This window comes from Cyprinus carpio, chromosome A16 (assembly GCF_018340385.1).
Source record: "Cyprinus carpio isolate SPL01 chromosome A16, ASM1834038v1, whole genome shotgun sequence".
NCBI lineage: Eukaryota > Metazoa > Chordata > Actinopteri > Cypriniformes > Cyprinidae > Cyprinus > Cyprinus carpio.
In genome coordinates, this window is record NC_056587.1 from 2,914,375 (window position 1) to 2,933,868 (window position 19,494).

The 19,494-nt window shown below is 36.5% G+C and overlaps 1 protein-coding gene across 2 annotated transcripts; it reads left to right on the forward strand.

Annotated features, from left to right (window-relative positions):
• The first annotated feature begins 678 nt into the window (after positions 1–678).
• On the forward strand, positions 679–19,397 carry LOC109111377 (phosphatidylinositol 4-phosphate 5-kinase type-1 alpha-like). 2 transcript variants are annotated; one of them, XM_019124309.2, is made up of 17 exons: positions 682–1,040; positions 3,880–3,921; positions 7,283–7,317; positions 8,590–8,670; positions 9,207–9,337; positions 9,599–9,716; positions 9,901–10,053; positions 10,196–10,495; positions 12,964–13,187; positions 13,406–13,489; positions 13,575–13,623; positions 13,720–13,801; positions 14,229–14,390; positions 14,689–14,824; positions 14,919–14,981; positions 15,160–15,247; positions 15,713–19,397. In XM_019124309.2, the coding sequence occupies exons 1-17, from the start codon at positions 995–997 to the stop codon at positions 15,713–15,715; spliced, it is 1,797 nt and encodes a 598-aa protein (XP_018979854.1). In that variant the 5' UTR covers positions 682–994; the 3' UTR covers positions 15,716–19,397. The 2 variants fall into 2 exon arrangements, with proteins under 2 accessions (XP_042627959.1, XP_018979854.1); XM_042772025.1 differs by lacking the exon at positions 3,880–3,921 and having other exon boundaries at positions 679–1,040.
• The last annotated feature ends 97 nt before the right edge of the window (positions 19,398–19,494 follow it).

Sequence of the window (19,494 nt, forward strand, 5' to 3'; positions counted from 1 at the left end):
TATACTTGAGTTGAACCAAACCTGAACCACTTCTTGTCTATGTTCAAAGCTATTATGCAGTTTTCCTGCAAAATGTCTTACTTATTATCGAGTGAGCATTTTTCATAAAAGAAGAACAGCTTGGACAGTTCAGAATGTTTTGTTCCCAAAAATATAACAAATTCTATATTTATATAAAATATAAATAAAAAGTCTTCTGTGATTGTGTGCTGTTCTCATGCAACATAATTTACATTTAAAATTTTATATATGTGTTTGTGTGTGTGTGTATATATATGTATATGTGTATGTATATATATTTATATGTGTGATGCATTTAAACAAATATATATATATATATATATATATATATATATGTATGTATATGTGTGTGTGTGTTTTATTGAAAGTTAGTATAAATGTTTTATATATATATATATATATATATATATGAACACATAAAATATAGGCTACATTCTGAAAGAGTCAACTGTAATACTATAATAGACTATAATAAAGAAGGAGTGGTTTTCCTATATAGTTTTATTTATTTATTTTTTCTTTTAACCATTATTTTTTTTCCCAGTGTGCAGTGATGACTTTTAAAATGTCATGCATGCTCCTGTCCAAGATGTAATCTGTTCTGTGAACAGTTTTGTTATTTTTAGCACTTTACATAAAGGCTTGGCGAGTTTGTTTCACAAACTAATGGGTCGTTGACAAGGCAAGGCTGTCGTCAGTATAACTGCGGATATTACATTATTTTATTTGGATTATAAATTATAATTTGGATAAATTAGATCTTCATATGTAATATAATGTAAAATATCTAATAATAGTTTGTGTAGATTGTTGTCAGAAACTCTTTTTGCGTTATTAAACGAGTAGTTCAGGTTCTAGTCTCGGATAGGTCAGTGACAGCGAAGGGCGCCGGAGAGTCAGTCCGGGCGGAACCGGACACTGGTCTGTCGCTCTGGTTCCGGTCAGGGATCGGGTCCAGTAAACCCGAATCAACATGGCGTCCGCCGGTCCACCCGACACGGGCTTATCCGCCCCTCCAGGTAAATTAAATCATGTTTTTATAGTGATGTTGAGTCATTTGTGTTTTTTTAATGTTAATGTGTTGCCATGGATCCACTGTTTTTACCAGCACTGGATCGATTCAGTGTGTTTACTGACTTCAGTCAAGCCTTTTGTTCAACAACAACAAAATACATTTCATCTGTTATAGTTATGAGTTAGTAAATATAATGTATCTGTAACTTATTGGATATGTGTAGGTGTCATTTATTGAATTCAGTTGATCTATGATGTGAAGGTTTTCCTGAAATAATCCAGATCGATGATGTGGATCTGTGGCTAACATTGCTATAAGCGACCTAGCCCAGCCTCATCAAGCATGTAACAGAGCTACTATTAAAATTAATAACCTTCATTAACAAATACAATTCAGTTACGAATCGTTTTGGCTGTTTTTTTTTCTAGTAAATCGGTTTGTTTGGGATTTATTGCTTAGAATGGTTCATTCTTTATGAATTTCTCTACAAATGTCGAGTTTCAACAGCAGCACCGCACAATAATTTCTCACTTTTAGTTTTTTTTGTATTATTTATTTTTATGTGTGTGTGTTTTGAGAATTTTTTTGAGTTATAGATAGGGTTTGCAGGAATTTATGTAAACTGTTTTTGGAGTTTAAAGTTATTTTGTCACTTAGTGCTGATTAAACCATGGCAAACGTGATCTAAATATTTATTGCACTGACTGTGTTATTTCAACTGTTTGTAACAAAACTCATGATAACGTCTTAATGCATTCACCTCTTTGACACTTCAAACCGTTTCTGTTTGTGTATTAGCTAATTGGTTATTGGGATGTGAATGGTATTAACAGTGCTTGTCCTGTGAGTGGTTATTCTCTTCGACTCTCTGTCTGTCTTCATTGACCACTGAGTAAAAATATCATCCCTTGGGAAATTAAGTGGATATTCACTAGTCTGAGGTGCTGAAGTCAATCAGGTGGTCATTATTTGGGTGGTTTTGTCTGTTAGCTCAGAATATCATTGCATTTTGTGTGGGTAACCCACATTAGGACGTAGTTAGTGCACTATTGGAAGTATTTTTAGTGCTCCCAGACACATGAACACTGTCTTGATGATGGCCCTGGCTGTTCTATTGCTCTAAATATAAATGTGAAATAGGACAGAAACCAAGATGAAATGGGACAGACTGGTGAACGTCTAAACCTCAAATCCCATCTCACAGACAGCACATCTTGCCACAATTCATGACCTCAAATGTGTGTTTGTTTTCCGTGCGCATGAGATACAAGATTTGTTGCTTACTTCTCTTGAGAGAAAGTGTATCTCTTAAGCTTGACCTAAATATAGACTAGCTCAAGAAATGAGCCATGTGTTCTCTCTTAGTGGTCATTTCACTTGCCTTGTGGTTTAAAGGGATCCTCCACCCCAAAATGAAAATTTTGTCATAAATCACTTACCCCCATGTCTTTCCAAACCAGTAAAACCTTCGTTCGTCTTCCGAACACAATTTAAGATATTTTGGATGAAAACCGGGAGGCTTGTGACTGTCCCATAGACTGCCAAGTAAAATACATTGTGAAGGTCCAGAAAAGTATGAAAAGCATTGTCAGAATTGTCCATCTGCCATCAGTGATTCAACCATAACATTATGAAGCGATGACAATATATTTTCGTACGCGATTAAAGCAAAAATAACGACTTTATTCAACACCATTTTAGAGAATCTAAGCAGTACGCAGGCAGTTTATGCTCAGGCAGTACGCAGGCAGCCGTGCCACAAGGATACATTTTCTACGTATATTTATGCTTTGATTTGAAAGAAAACAGCACATCCTGTGTCGCGGCTGACACAGAAGAGCGTACGCTGCCTGCGTACAGCTCAGATTTGCCAAAATAGCGCTACGCTGATGTGGAGTGACACAGAGGAGACAAATTGTTGAATAAAGTTGTTATTTTTGTTTTGTTCACATACAAAAAGTATTGTTGTCGCTTCATAACATTACGGTTGAACCACTGATGGCAGATGGACTATTCTGACGATGATTTTCATACTTTTCTGGACCTTGACACTGTATTTTATTTGGCAGTCTATGGGACAGTCACAGGGCTCCCGGTTTTCATCCAAAATATCTTAAATTGTGTTCCGAAGATGAACGAAGCTTTTACGGGTTTGGAACGACATGGGGGCAAGTGATTAATGACAAAATTTTCATTTTGGGGTTGAGGATCCCTTTAAGGATGTAATACAAAACAAAGCCTGAATTTGTTAAAACAATTTGTTTTGATGAATCAAATTACACATTTATAATTGTTTTAATTTTGTGATATGCTGTTTAAAAGTGTGTGTTATAATTGTTATTTGGTGTTACTCGTGTCATTACTATGAGACAACCTAAATTTCCCTCTGGGAAACCATCATCTGTCTGTTCATCCATCCACTTATTCATCCATCCTTCCACTCAACTGCCCGTCTAGCCATGTAACCATTCATTAATCCATGTATCCATCCAACCAGTACTCACTCATCTATCTGTCCATCTTCCCATTTTTCCATCCTTGTACCCATCTGCCCATCCATTCATCCAAACCAACAAGACAACACCCACCCATCCAAACAAACCAACACCCACTCATCCATACAAACATGATGAACAACCCAACAGCCACACATCCAAATAAAGACCCACCCATCCAGACAAACAACAACCACTCACCCATCCGAAACAAAAAAACAACAAAAAACACCCATCCAAATAAACATCCATCCTGTTTCTCAACCATTCAGAGAGTTAATTTTGGGTCACACTGGTTTAAGTGCTGACAGTTCGGTCCTCATTAAAATAACTTTCTTACCCCTACAGATCTGAGGACTCCATTTTGGAGACTGTTGGCCTCTCGGAGAGGTACATGCATGACTCTGTTGTGCTGTGTGATTTAGAGACTCTGAGTGGCAATTAACCAAAATGGCTCGCCTCTTGCATGGTCTCATTTGCAGTGGCATTTTAAGCTTGATGACTAAGGGATCAGTGGAATGTAATGAAAGTTAAAGCTGTAACTGTGACTCATCTGTTTATGTAATTAAGGCAGATGGGATTTGGAATTGATATTTCAGACTGATGATGAAAGGGTTCAGCAATCTGGAGGAACAAGTAAATATGTATCACAGTTTCTGGGCATTGTAACACTGGATAAGGCTTTACATAGGCCAAGTGCACGGCTTTTAGGAGTGACTCAAATTCAAATATTGGAGTAAATCCCCTAATTTATTGTTTTGTGTGTTTATGGAACAGAACTCTCGAAACTGCAATGATTGACACTATGATAACTGAATTAAGCTGCAGTGGCCATTAACATTTGGTCGTCAGTTCACCTTTTTGTGCTTAATCCTGTTCTTTACACACACAGTTCAGTAATTTATGTGAGTGTCAGCCAGATTCTGCAACCGAACTGACTCCTGGAAAATGCAGATAGTGCCCACTGCATTTGCAGAAATTCTGCAGGGTGTACAGAACTGAAATGAACAACTAGTTGTTAATGACGTAAAAGCGTAAGAGTTGTGGTTCAAGAAATTACAAGGTAGGCGGTATGTCTTGACTCAGTGTTGCCAAGTCTTGCTTTTAAAAACAAGCCTATGATAAACTTCCATGCAAACGTGTTATCTTAGAAATAAACCACATACCAAAATATTGCAGCCTATATTGTGGTTATTCCATGGTCACGAATTAACAGTGTATTCCCTTGACTTACTTATATGTGCTGGACTGTAATATGAACAGGACTGTAACGGGGATGAAGCCTGTTCACAAAGAGGGTGCATTAGGCTATTCACAAATCATTCAATGAACACGGATTAGTAAATCGTGCATACAATCTACTTAAAACAAAGTAATAAATTAGTAAATCTTGCTCACGATTTGCTTAAAATGTGGTGGAGAATTAGTAAGTCATGGGAACAGATTGTTAGTTTGTGGCAATGATATCAATATTTTTTCCTGCATGTCTGGGCTCCATACAAATAGGTCAGCGAAACTTTTTGTCCTAGCTATTAATTAAAGTTAATTTAAAATAATAATATAATATAATATTATGATATAACAAAAAAGCCTCATTAAAAAATGTAAAAAGCAGTTTTTTAATAAAACTGCATCTGCACTACTTGAAAAACTTTTATCTGCAAAATAAGTTTCATGGTGCAAACAACATGCAAAAAAACAAAAAACAAAGGAAATGGTAGACCTATCATTTGGAGGACCCCTAAAAAGACCCTCAAGGTCAATAAAATCTTAGATAATTTGATCTTTTTATGACAAGGCAAGGCAAGTTGATGTAAAATCATGTGGTGGAATGAATAATTCATGATGTTTTCAAAAAAATTGAATTACGTTTAAGATTCGCTCATATGTATTCAAAGTGAAAGGGAAATCACACTTTTTGTTTTACTAATGATTACACCACAATATTTACTTACTGAAGATATAACAAAGTTTTTTTTTACAATCACATGAATCCAACATACATTAAAAAAATAAATAAATAATGTTTCTCTTTATCATAGAAACTTGTACGTCATTGCCTCATATGCTGTATGTTATATCTCAGATCTGGTGTGTGTTCACAGGGAATACAGTTCCCTTTCGAGATGGTCTCTCGGTGTTGCATAGCTATACTGACCATTGGGGAAACACCTTTCTCCTTAGAATACTGAAGCCTGAATCACTTAACCCCATTGTCTTGTAATGGCCAATGGCACTCAAGTGCGCAGAAATAAGGGGGCGTGGCGCCCTTTATAACGCACCTCACAGCGACATTTTCCACTGAATTTTTTATCCGGAGCTGCAAAGGAAGAAGAAATGGCCCCTGGTTACAGGAACTGACACTGCTGGCAGGGAGTTGCCACAGTCACACAGCCTGTGTGTCCCCTGCTCCCCGGATCAACTGAGAAGGGAACGAGATGTTGTGTTCATGCCATGTTACTTTCACTCAGGTCTTATTCAGGTGATAGATTCTGAGGAAAGTGTTTCCCCAATGCATCAGCATAGCTGCACACAAGATCTCGTTCCCTTCTCAGGGAACCGAGGTTACGCTCTGAAACCAGAGACGTTACTATTTCTGTAAGTTGGATTCTAATCTAGATTGTGTGTAATAATATCAAACTCTTGGCAGGGTTGAAGTTGCTATGCTGGTGCATCTCAGTCTGTTTGTGTTGACGACAGGCAGACAAGCTCTGTTGTATAACTTCTGTCTCGCCTGAAGACATGCAATCATCTGAATCAATGCAAAAAAAACCTTCCCACACATTGCCATTATAGAAATATGAATTTGAGGCCTCCGGGTGTTTTAGACTGTGGTCCTGTCCTGTGTTGTTTATTGAGTAAAGTGTCCGCAAAGCATCTGGCGTGACAGTCTGCTGATCGTCTGGCACCCCTGGTGTTCATGACAGATTGTGCCCCCTGTGACATTGTCAGGTTATTAGAACTTTAGCTTGTTTTTCTATTGGAGCAGAGAAGACAGACAAATTTTGAATGTGAGACCTGAGACGTTTTCTAGTTTCGAATATTACGGGATGTACAAAGCTACACGCATCGTTTAAAAGTTTGGGGTTGGCAAAATTTTTCTTTTATATTTTCTCTAAGGCTGCAATTATTTGATCAAAAAAAAAATAATAATAATACTATAAAACCAGCAATGATGTAAAAAATGGTTAACAATTTAAAATGTGTTTTTGATTTTAATATATAAAAATGTCATTTATTGCTTTGATAGCAAAGCTGAATTTTCAGCAGCCATTATTTCAGTCTTCAGTGTCACATGATCCTTCAGAAATCATTATGCAGATTTGACACTCAAGGGGCATTTTTTATTATTATCAGTGTTGAAAACAGTTTGTGATTCATTGATCGTGATCTTTTTTCAGGATTTGATGATATATATAAAGTTCAAAAGAGCAGCTTATATTTAAAATATAATATTTTAACTAGCATCAAAAATGTTTTTACTGTCACTTTTGATGAATTTGGTGCATCTTTGCTGAGTTCAAGTAATAATTTCATTTAAACTCATTTGAATGATATTGTATAATTAAAAACGACTATTCGAATAACAAGTTGGCTAATCAATCTTAACATGTCCAGTAAAATTAGGCTAGTTTCAGGATGTAGGAGAGAAACAGCAGGAATTGTGAAGTTCATATCAGATTTTTCCGACCCAACTTCTAAAACATATGAATGTTTTTGTTCTTCTTTCTCTCTCCCTCCAACTTGAAAGGGTCCAGCGGAGTTCGAAAGATGACCATGACGGAGGTAAGACTGATCTGATGTTGGTCTACTCTGTTTCTGTAATTGAAAGAACTTATTTCTTAATAGCTATTATAATTCTAAATGTGATGACTGCAGTTTTACTACATTTTTTTTCTCCATCAAATCATGTTACTGGTCTTTCTAGATTTACTGGCATTAATCTGTTTGTGTCAGAATGACTTATTAACTGGAAGGGAAGCGCATACACAATAAGGACACGGATCATAACTTACACTTAATAAGTTTTCCCAGTGCATAGTGGGATAGGTGATCTTAATACACTCCAGCTGTGCTAAAATGCAAAATATAATTAATTCATTAATTGGCTGATAGTCAAACTTAAAATTGATATATTAAATGAAAACACTGAAATAATTAACCTTCAATGTTTTTGAAATCAGGATTCCTATTTCTTGGCTCAAGAGAGCCACAGTTTTGTAGCACAATTGACACTAAATTGTAAATGTGCAACTTCAGCTTGAAAATATATGGATGTAATTCTCACAAATGTCATCACTTTCTCTGTAGAGCATTAAATAACTCACAGTGATAGTTTTCTGTAGGTTGACCTAAATGAAAGTTATGATGACTTACCATTCACTAAGTGAGTCGACTGATGTTAATTATGTTACCTATTATTGGCGTTCATTTTTGCCAATTTAGTGACCATTTTACATGTAAGGCATTTGATGCCACGCTGTATAATGGTGCACTTTAGTCTTGACTGCATGTACAATATAGCAGAGCTTTTTGCTTTATCTCTAAATAGATGTCAGATGTATGACTGGTTTCTGCACTCAGGGCTTCAGTGCCTCATGCAAACATTTTCACCTTCTCTTGTTTTCTCATCCTCTCAGTTTCTCATCTGTTAGCCAAGCACTTGTAAAATCTCAGCTCAGTGGCCACACTTTCTTCCAAGTATGAGTGTATTTTAGTTGCTGGACATTGGTAGAGGAATGTGAACACATGAGCCCTGCAGGCTGAAGTAAGCTTGACTTACTGTTACTGTGTGTTGATCAAATAATCATGTGAGACGGATCCTGAACTTGGCAAATATTGACACAGTTAGACACACAAACACACAACTCTCATTGTCAACTGAAGATTCACATGTACCAAGGCAGTGAGAGGATGAACAGATGGACGGGAATGTGTGTGTCAAACCTGAACAGAACTGAGGCCTCTTGAATCCCCTCTGTTGACGTGAAACCAGATGCTTTTTTCTGTTCCCCTTTTTTCTCTGTCAGTCATTTTTGTCTCTGTCTCTCTAAATAGGGGCCGGGATCATCTCAGAGTATGAAGAAGACTATTGGTCACCGAGGAGTTGACCCCACAGGAGAAACAACTTACAAAAAGGTCAGCTCGCTGTCAGATGTGTCATCTGATAACAGAGGAAGGGCAAGAGAGGGGAACTGGGGTAGAAAAGAGGAATAGACTGAAGGGTGGAGTTGGGAAGGAAACAGAGATTATCATGACACATTCTGAAATTATGTCAAATCAAGCAACATTGTGAATGTCACAGTGATTTTAAGGTGCTTTCTATTTGCCCATTATTTTTCCTGAACAGAGAGTTTTTTTATAAACTAGTTTCATGATGCATCCTTATTATAAAAGCATTAAGATCTACTACTGTCTCGGATTTAAACTTTAGTAGCAAAAACTGTTGTAGAGTTAACCCGCGAATAATAATGACAGATTCCAGTATTTGTTTTACTCGAAATGACTGTTTTGTTTTTTAAATGCATTATGTTCCCACACCACCTACATAACAACTCATTTGTGGGTTATTTAAAACAATCATTGTGATACATATCTAGTGTTTCCCATCTGTCCTTTCTGTTTGCACTTATTTCTCACACATTCTCACACATGTACTCTTTGTCCATCTGTAGACGACCTCCTCTGCCCTCAAAGGTGCCATCCAGCTGGGCATCACACACACGGTGGGCAGCCTGAGTCAGAAAGCAGAGAGAGACGTCCTCATGCAAGACTTCTATGTAGTAGAGAGCATCTTTTTCCCAAGGTGACTGTTCCCATGTGTTTCCCAGAAATACTCAGCCATGTTTTATAGATATATTTGAATATTTATGAGAATTTAAATAGATTTAAATCAATGTGCTGACTGTTGTTAAGTCTTTGTGTTTATAATCCAAGTGGCATGCCAACCGTACCAGAGTCTTTGGTCATTACAGGCATCTTCAAACTGAATAATGGGCAGCTTGCCAGGTTTTATATTTAATAAAACACAAACTCATAACCCCGTCTCTGTTTTTTCCTGCTACAGTGAAGGAAGTAATTTGACTCCAGCACATCACCACGGTGACTTCAGGTTTAAGACCTACGCCCCCATCGCCTTCCGTTATTTCAGAGAACTCTTTGGCATTCGACCTGACGATTATCTGGTTAGATGAACCACAAACACACTCACAGCTTGAGCTCTCATGTAAAGATAGTTTAGAAACTGGTGGTGTAAGAATAAACTCATACAATAAGTTTAATGATTGATTAATTTAACATATCATTTTATTTGTTCATTCTCTTAAGAGAAACCCCTGATGTGCTGTTGTGGTTTCTTTCTGTCTGCAGTACTCTCTGTGCAATGATCCTTTGATCGAATTGTCCAACCCTGGAGCGAGTGGATCGATATTTTATGTCACAAGCGATGATGAGTTCATTATTAAAACAGTGCAGCACAAAGAGGCAGAGTTCCTGCAGAAACTACTGCCTGGGTACTTCATGGTGAGTGTTTCTCACTAGTGTGCACTCATACTTTAGATACTGTTTAAAAGAATAAATACTAGGTTCTGTTTAAAAGAATAAATCATTTTAATAAGAAACTGTAGCAATCATCCAGGCCCATTCTCTCTCCTCCTCCCCTCAGAATCTGAATCAGAACAAGAGAACGCTGCTCCCGAAGTTTTACGGCTTGTATTGCGTGCAGGCGGGTGGAAAGAACATCCGTATCGTTGCAATGAATAACCTGTTGCCCCGTAGTGTGCCTATGCACCTCAAATATGACCTGAAGGGCTCCACGTGCAAGCGCCGTGCCTCCCCCAAAGAGAGAGAGAAGAGCGTCCCCACTTACAAAGATCTGGATTTTATCCAGGATATGCCCGAGGGCATCCAGCTAGAACCAGACAACTACAACGCCCTCTCCAAAACCATCCAGCGGGACTGTCTGGTGAGCATGCATGCTTGTGTTTGAGCGTTATCTTGTGTTAGTTCTAATGTAGAATCCAGGATTATTATTATGACCATGTATAATGAATATTCACAGTGGTTACATACTGTTTTTTTTTGTATTTATATGAATAAAAATAAATATTAAAAAAAGTTTAAATATTACTACATTTTAAAATAACTGCTTTCTAATTTAATATATTTCAAAAAGTTATTTGTTGCTGTGATGGCAAAGCTGAATTTTCAGGATCATTACTCCAGTGTCACATGATCTCTCAGAAATCGTGCTAATATGCTGATTTGCCGCTCAAGAAACATTTTTATTACTGTCACGGTTTAAAATGGTTGCATTGCTAAATATTTTTGTGGGGAAATTTTATTTGATCAATAGAACATTAAGAGAACAGAATTTATTTTAAATATAAGTAACATTGTATGTCACATTTGGTCAATTTAATGTCTCCTTGCAGAATAAAAATATTAATTTCTTAAAAAAAAAAAACTTTTGAATGGTAGTGTGATTTTGAAGATTACATAAATCAGTTGCTGTAATTTTATTGTGATTTTTATTTGAACAGTACGTATCCTAAATAGGGGTCGACCGATTATCGGCGTGGCCGATTATCGGCGCCGATATTAAGCATTTTCCGGTCAATGTCCGTCATTGCAGTGATATGCTTTAACGGATCATCACATCAGTGCTGAGATAGTGAAACTAAAACCTACTTCTCTCACCATTCGGCCAACTTAACGTTGTATTGTGAATAGATTATCAACACGACGATGAATTCACTCACGTCTGCTGCGTTTTTTTTTTTTGTGTGTTGTTCACATAGCTTCACTGAACAGCGTCCGTTCCGTTAGGGCTCTTAGTCAAAAAAAAAATGCGCATATTTGGAGAAATATTGCTTTATTCTAACATGATTGCAAAATAATTTATCATACAGATTCAGAATTACCATTATGCAATTTTGAAGAGCTGAAAGGGCATCAAGCGCGAGCTCTGACGCCCTGACGCGACGCGAGCTCCCTATTCCTGATTTAGTTATCTCTGCGGCTGCGCTCTCTCATTTGACTAATAACCAGGGTGAGATTTGCCGGGGGGATGGGGGGGATTTCCCCCCTTTTGGTCTATGCATCCCTGCCTCTGCTGAATAACTTTTATCCCCGGTGGGGATAAAAACATCATGCAAAGCCGCTCTGACCTGACGTCCAGATCTGAATCAAATGATTCGCGATACGCGATCCGATTGAAGCGCATCGAAACAGTGAATCATTTTGCGACGCAATGGTTTAACTGATTCGGAGTTTCAAAAAGCTCCGTTGTGTTCTTTGCTCACTTTCTCGATGTAATTTGTTGTTTGAATAACTGTGGACATTAAATCATTACAATTAATAGGCCTAACGTAGGCTTACAATGTTTTTATTAAACTGAGATCACACTAAATACAATTTCCGTCGTATTAAAAACATTTCATAAAATTTTTCAAAAGCATCCCCCCTCTGTTTATTTCACAAATCGCACCCTGCTAATAACCCTATGCTAATAACGTAAATTGTCAATCTCACATTGCACGTTTCTGGATGACGCGGTCCTGTATACTTCCTAGTTTGTATCGCCGTGATAAACAGTCTAAAAAAAAACACTATTACAATATGGGTTGTGTGTGATTTTAATGCAATTATCTATATAAAAAAAAATACAAAAAATAACACACACACACACACATATCTATATATATATATATATATATATGTATATATATATATATATATATATATATATATATATATATATATATATATATAGATTACATTTATTTTTCCATTATTGTTCATTTGTTGCTGTTTAAATTTGCTTTAAGTTTTACTTAGTTTACAGAATGCTGCTGATGGATGCTCCCAGCACTTTTTATGTTTGTTGTTATTATTAATATTAATGTTGTTATTATGAACAGTTCTCAGAATTAAAGATGTGTTAAAATAATTTAAAGAGAGTCTTTGTCAGAGGCCTTTTTATTCTTAATTTTGACATTAATTTTCATTTTTACACTAGACACATATCGGTTCAAAATATCGGTTATCGGTCTCCTTGATCTGTAATAATCGGTATCGGCATCGGCCCTGAAAAATGCATATCGGTCGATCCCTAATCCTAAAGACATGTATATGTATGTTCTATTAATAACATATAAAATGTAAATGTTGCTGTTTATTACTATGTATATTTATATTGGGGCATATAAAAGAAAATAACTAGATTTTGTACTATATATTATTTTTACATGAAACATTTTGAATCTATTTGGCTGCAAAGGTTTTAAAAGATGCTTCCTGTGTTGAAACAAAGAAAAAAAGAAAGCTTTTAACACGGATATGTAAATATACACACATACATATTGAATATTGTCAAATGCAAGAATTTGTGTGACTCTTTTGCCTATGTTGATCAATCTCTGTACTTGACAGCTGCTGCAAAGCTTTAAGATTATGGACTACAGTCTTTTGGTGGGAATCCATAACTCCAATCAGGCATCTCGTGAGCGAGCAGGGGCAGTAGAGGCGGGGGGGTCCGAGGGGGCCGTGACGCCAGACCACAGGAGGCCGCAGGCTCAGAAGGCTCTCTACAGCACTGCTATGGAGGCCATACAGGGAGAGGCCAAAGGGAAAGGAACCCTGGAAACAGAGGACCAGTTAGTCAACATCTTATTTCACTCTCTTATGTTCTTTGTTTGATTTTCAATGGAACCATGCAGTTCATTCACACATCTATCCATTTTCAATGCATGTCTATGTCCACCTATTCTGTTTCTTCTTTGTCTCACTCTATAATCTCATGCATTGTTTCTTCGTTTGGCTGCAGTATATGGTAGTCATATTTAACACATCCAATTTCATGTTTTGTCTGTAGATGGGGAGGAATCCCTGCACGCAACTGTAAAGGAGAGAGAATACTGGTTTATATTGGTATCATCGACATATTACAGTCATACAGGTGACTACTCACCGACAACAGTTGAGTGTGCATTTTTACATGTTTGTGACCATCATTAATATCTCTCCTTTTGTTCTTCCTTCAGATTTATTAAAAAAATAGAGCATTCCTGGAAGGCCTTGGTTCACGATGGGGTAAGTCATCAGTTCCTGTAAGTCATTTTAAAGCAAACATTATTGCTATTTTGCTTCCATGTGAGAGAATAAGCATTTATGTAATTTACGTTGTAGGACACTGTCTCTGTGCATCGCCCCGGATTCTACGCGGAGCGATTCCAGCGTTTCATGTGCAGCACAGTTTTTAAGAAAACACGTACGTTTAAATAGTTCACCCAAAAATGAAAGTGCAGTCATCAATTACACACCCTCATGTTGATCCAAATGCGTAAGACATTTGTTCTTCTTTGAAACACAAGAGAAGATATATTTTTGAAACCTCTCTATTGAAAGAGATACAGAAATTCCATCAAAACTTTCAAGCTTCAGAAAGTTCATAAAGAACCCAAAATAAATTCTATGTCATATAAAGCAATTGTGTCACTTCGGAAGACTTGCTTTAATGAATGTTTTGGTTGAATGGACTTTCAATGGAGGATCAGGAATCTCTGAGGTTACATTAAAAATACCTTTAAGTCTTATGGGTTTGGAACGACATGACAATTTAAATTATTTATTTTTTTAGACATTGAGCTTTTAATATTTTTGTGACGTCATCATCCTATGCCTCTCTCCGTTCCCAGTAAAATCATCCCCCTCAAAGAAGAGCCGAAGTGGCTGTTCGAGTTTTGTGAGACGGCTTCCAATGGGAAGCTCTGCTTCTGCTCCCGGTGGACAGACAGTTGCTGACGCCAGACTCCTGTACCGTACTCACCCTAACCAGACTGACCCAGAAGGAGAGAGTGGTGAGTAATGCAACCAAAACTATTTACATCATCCCTGTTTTTGAATTTTCTTCATTCTTTAAACAACAGTTGGGACACCGCAATGAATCATCCTAACCTTATATAAAATTTTAAACAACAGATGTCACTGTAAAACATTGTGGATTCATTTGGTGATTTGATAGAGATGCATTGTTTTCAGATATTCTTGTGTATGCCTTTCATCTGTGATTCAGATGTACTGTGAATAGGCTTTTATAGAGTGCTTTCTTTGGTGCATAAATCAAATCATAACTCCCTGTGTGATTGTTGTTCTCAGGCGTGCAGTTGGGCAGACCGGACCTGCTCCCACAAACCGATCCTTTGGCTGGAAGCTCCAGTGAGTTCCCGGCAACAAATCTGCCCAACTCCTCTCCTGGCAGCACAGGAATGACATCATCTTCACCTCCTCAAAGGTACCTCCACACATCCTCTCTGTCATAGAGAGTCAAATCTCTCTATAGCACGCCTTCACCTTCACATGTATAATTATGGTATATTTATTAACAGGTCAGTAGGGGTGGAGGTGCACAAATCTGCAGTCATTGAGCCTGACAGCAGCGGGCCTCAGAGGTAAAACTAAACACACACTCTTCCCATCTCACCACCTCTCATGATTAAACATTCTTTTGAAAGAAATGAATACTTTTATTCAGCAAGGATGCATTAAATTGGTCAGAACTGACAGTAAAACTTCATAGTGTTAAAAAAGATGCTGTTATTTTAAACGTTCTCTCACTCTCTTCTTCAGTACCGGAGCCGAATGCTTAGATGAACAGTTAAGCAACGAAGATGCCATTTCACTCAAAGACATCATCCCAGAAACTGACATTTGCTTTGTAAGTTTTAAATGAACAAATTAGGGCTGTCAAATGATTAATCACGATTAATCACATCCAAAATAAAAGTTTTGTTTACATAATATATGTATGTGTACAGGGTATATTTATTATGTATATATAAATACACACACATAAATTATATATTTAGAAAATATTTACATGTATATACATTTATATATTTATATTCTTATATTTTATATTATATATAAATATATTTAATATATAAACATAACATATTCTTCTCAAATATATACATGCATGTGTGTGTATTTATATATACATAATAAATATACACAGTATGCACACATATATTATGTAAACAAAACTTTTATTTTGGATGTGATTAATCATGATCAATCATTTGACAGCCCTAGAACAAATGTATGTTATGTACCTTCAAATATTTTTATTCTGATCCCAAAATTTCCTTTTATTAAAGGCCAAATGCTTTTTTTCCCCCAGTAAGAGCAGAACAATGACTAGTGACACAGGAGGAGAGCATTTAAACAAGTGATGGACACACAGAACCTCAGAAGAGATGAGGGGCGCTTCTGAGCGCTGGTATGATGGGGATTTTCTCTCAGTGGGAGCTTCAGAAAGAACTCCAGGGCCTCAGCACAATGAAATGTGTTTTAAAAGTGAGTGAGAGACGGAGGGAATGAAGAAAAGCCACTGAGCGAGGAGTTTTGCTGGCTTTTTCTCTTTCTCTCACACAGGAAATGCTGCTCAAAACCAATTTTAACCAGAAAATTATTGGGAAAGTGATGTTAGCATCTCAGTCACACTTTTTAATGCCTTTGTTCACTCTTAAACGTTTAAAACAGAGCAAGCAGGATGCACAAACCTTATTTAGTTTTCTCTGCCTAGCTAGTGCTGGGAGAAAAAGCATGTTACACAGTTGGCACCACTTTATTTTATAGTATTGTTGGAAGCTGTGTTGCATTGATCTTTATTTATATAGGTCTTTAAACCTTTTAATTCTCTCTGAACTGGTGTGACTAGGACTAATGGCTGCTGGCGCTCCGGTATACTGATCTCAGAAGGCATTACGCTGTGCTGGAGTGTGTGTCAGAGATAAGCAGATAAGTTCTATTTCTCAGTGGCTTCTGTATATACATATATGAAGGTTAATTCAGTTATGACTTTTTTTTGAGTAAATCTGATGAGAGCATCTCATTTATGGGTTTTCCCAGCTCTTTCTGTGTTGAGTCAGCTTGTGCCATAAGAGCGACAAAAATATGGGGGGGGGGGCAAAAATGGTTGCAACTTTTTTAATGCAAATGCTTTTTTACTTTTTTACTAAGTAAATGCATTTGAATGTTACAGATAGCTTTGTGTCTTTAAAATATCCCACATTTTGGGCTTAGAATTTCATGGTTAGTTGCTGTACGATTGCCTTCTCTTGAGGTGCCACTAAGTAGATTTAGATTTGTTTTTTAATCATTTAATTCAGAAGCTTGGTTTGCCTTTTTATCTCTATGCATCTGTCTTTTGCATTTTGTTTTTCCCTCCCTGCCCATTGTAACCATACTCCTCCATACTGGACCAATCAAATATCAAGGTTGAGAAATGGACGGACCTGCTTGCATGCCATATTCTCTCATATTTTCAATGCACATATTGCTGCCATGCCAAGGGCCACCTAATATTTGTGTATATAGTTCTGTAAATATTCATTCTGTGTTCCTGTACGTTATAAAACGCTACTAATGTGCTCTTTTGGCACAGCAGCTATTGTCTTTTAACTAACATATTAATGACGTCTTCCAATCATCTGCCTTAATGCAGCTATAAAAACACTCATTTCTGCTGGATACAGAAATAGCATGGCCTCCAAACACTTGGACCAACATGAACGTGCTTAAGTCATTTCAGATCTACCTGTTACAGATGATTTTGTTACACAATGCATGTTTTGTTTTTCTTTTTACTGACACTTTCATACAAACCTAAGCATTTTCTAGCATTATACACAATCATATAGTGTGTAGACGAGACTGAAGCAGTCTGAATTTAAGGAATGTAAGCTGAATTTATATTCAAACAGGTTATATTTTGTCGATCTTAAGATCATTAATAGCTGATTTCCAATTGACAGGATGTAAAATCCTTTATAGCTATGAAAATGTTCTTTGGTACAGTTGTATTTTAAGACTAACCCTGAGATTAAATAATCTAAGTAAAGAATAAAAACGAATGGACTTTACCAGCGCACATGTGAACACTTTAGATTATAGAGGAGCTGGAAAGAAAACTGAAGCTCTCAGTGAATCTGCCTTTCTATTATCGCTTCCAAAAGACCGAAGTGATCTTTTGCCAAGGATTTGTAGACTTGAAGAAAATGCAGGTAGAATATGCACAGGAAGTACTCTGACAGTCTTTCACAAGACTGTATTGAAGAAATGTTCTCTACAGTGGATGCAGTATTTATGCATATTCAAGTTGTTTTTGATATTTTTTAATATTTGTTAAAAATCAGTTTGTATGCATGATGACAGACGTTATAGGGTTTGTGTCAGTGGGTATTGTGAAGGTTTCTTTTTTTTCTTCGCTCTTTTGGTTTTAATCATTTCAGTGACTTTTTCAAGTCAGTGTCAAATGTTACACATTAAATCATGTTACAGTACATCTTGAGAATGCACCTTAATACTGCACAAAACTAAAGTTTAATCTAGAAAAATACAACAACAGGCTAATATCTCTGAAAACTAGATCTAAACTCACAGTTTGTCCTCTGCAAATACACATTTCAGGATTTGTATCAACATCTGCTTTGGCACTGATATGCAGTTTGCTATTTTACTGGCCTGTTTTATTTTTTGTGTCATATTGCAGGTTTTTAACATTGTTTCTAAACTTTAATAATTTATGTGATTATTTGTGAATGTCAAAAGTTACCTATATTCAGATTTAACTCCTGAGACCTACAGTACAGTAAGATTAGCAATGCCCTGATTCATATTTTTACATTTTAGAGTCTATTTTTATCCCCTTTCAGTTCAAAGATTTTGGGTCTATAATAATGGAGCTAAGTTACTTTTATAAACCTTGCACTCAATGTTTGCATTCATTTCACGTTCCAGTGTGGTGCTTTTATCTGGTCTGTGCAATGTCTCTTTTTAATGACTCAAAAACTGATCTTTGATCAGCTCTCAGTGGCTTAATTTCCCAGTTGGCTTGTGGGGTAGTTTTCTGGAATCGCAGAAGTCTAAGCAAACAGTATAAAGTTTTTTTTTTTTGGTCTTCACAATTCAAGTCTCACTCTCATTTCTGCTTCTGTCTGTGGGTTTTATTGTAATTTATTAATATGTGCTTATGGTCTCAAGACACAACAATCACTGCCTTTTTTGACTAACACACAGTACTGATTAATCTGTTATTATTATGGGCTAGAATGATGTTCTGCGCCTCTAAAATCACACTTAAATATCTTAACATCTTGACTTTTTAATATTCCAAAAGTGAATCTTTGGTCTGGAAATACCAATGAAATGAAAATGAAAGTAAAATTGTGAATGCAATGTGAGCAGTCAAACAGAGACAGCTATTTTTCATATGCTTTGTCCAGTGTTTGTATTCATACAGTGAAACAGTAATTTGCACAACACCAGTTTAAATGATGGCAACTTGGACTTTAAACAGACAACCTACCTACTGCAATATGAACGTTTCTGCATGTATGTCAGTGATTGTATTTATAAAGAAATGTCTTGTTTCTCTTTTTTTAGATGATTGTATGTATTATGTAATCTGGCAGAAAGCCGTTTCTGTGATCTAAGTAGTATGTATTTTATTTCGGGTCGGGGTGGAGTTCTTGACAATATAAATACTTTTTGTATTTTATGTGTTTAGGGTTTGTCCATGGTAAATATTCCTGTTGGTTATAATCTGTGAAAGCACTTCCTCAGCTTTTCTACATGTGAATGTCTGGCGGTGTCAGAGGTGGAAGTGCTTTGAGGACTATATTTTTACCAGGCTTCTATAAAACGTGTATATAATATGTATATATAAGCAAGTCACGGAAATGCCTTTTTCTTGTGCGGTGTTTGCAGCCTGTTTCTCCTACCATCTTTCAATGATGTGGTGATGCTGTTTTTTCACATTGTCTTTCTGATTTAAAAAGAATAAAATATTTTCCAAACCATTATATTTTGCTAAATTTGTGATTTCATCCTTTCTCAGAATTAAAATGAGCTTATACCAAACATGCACTGCAAATGTAAGTGAAATAACCTATATCTGAA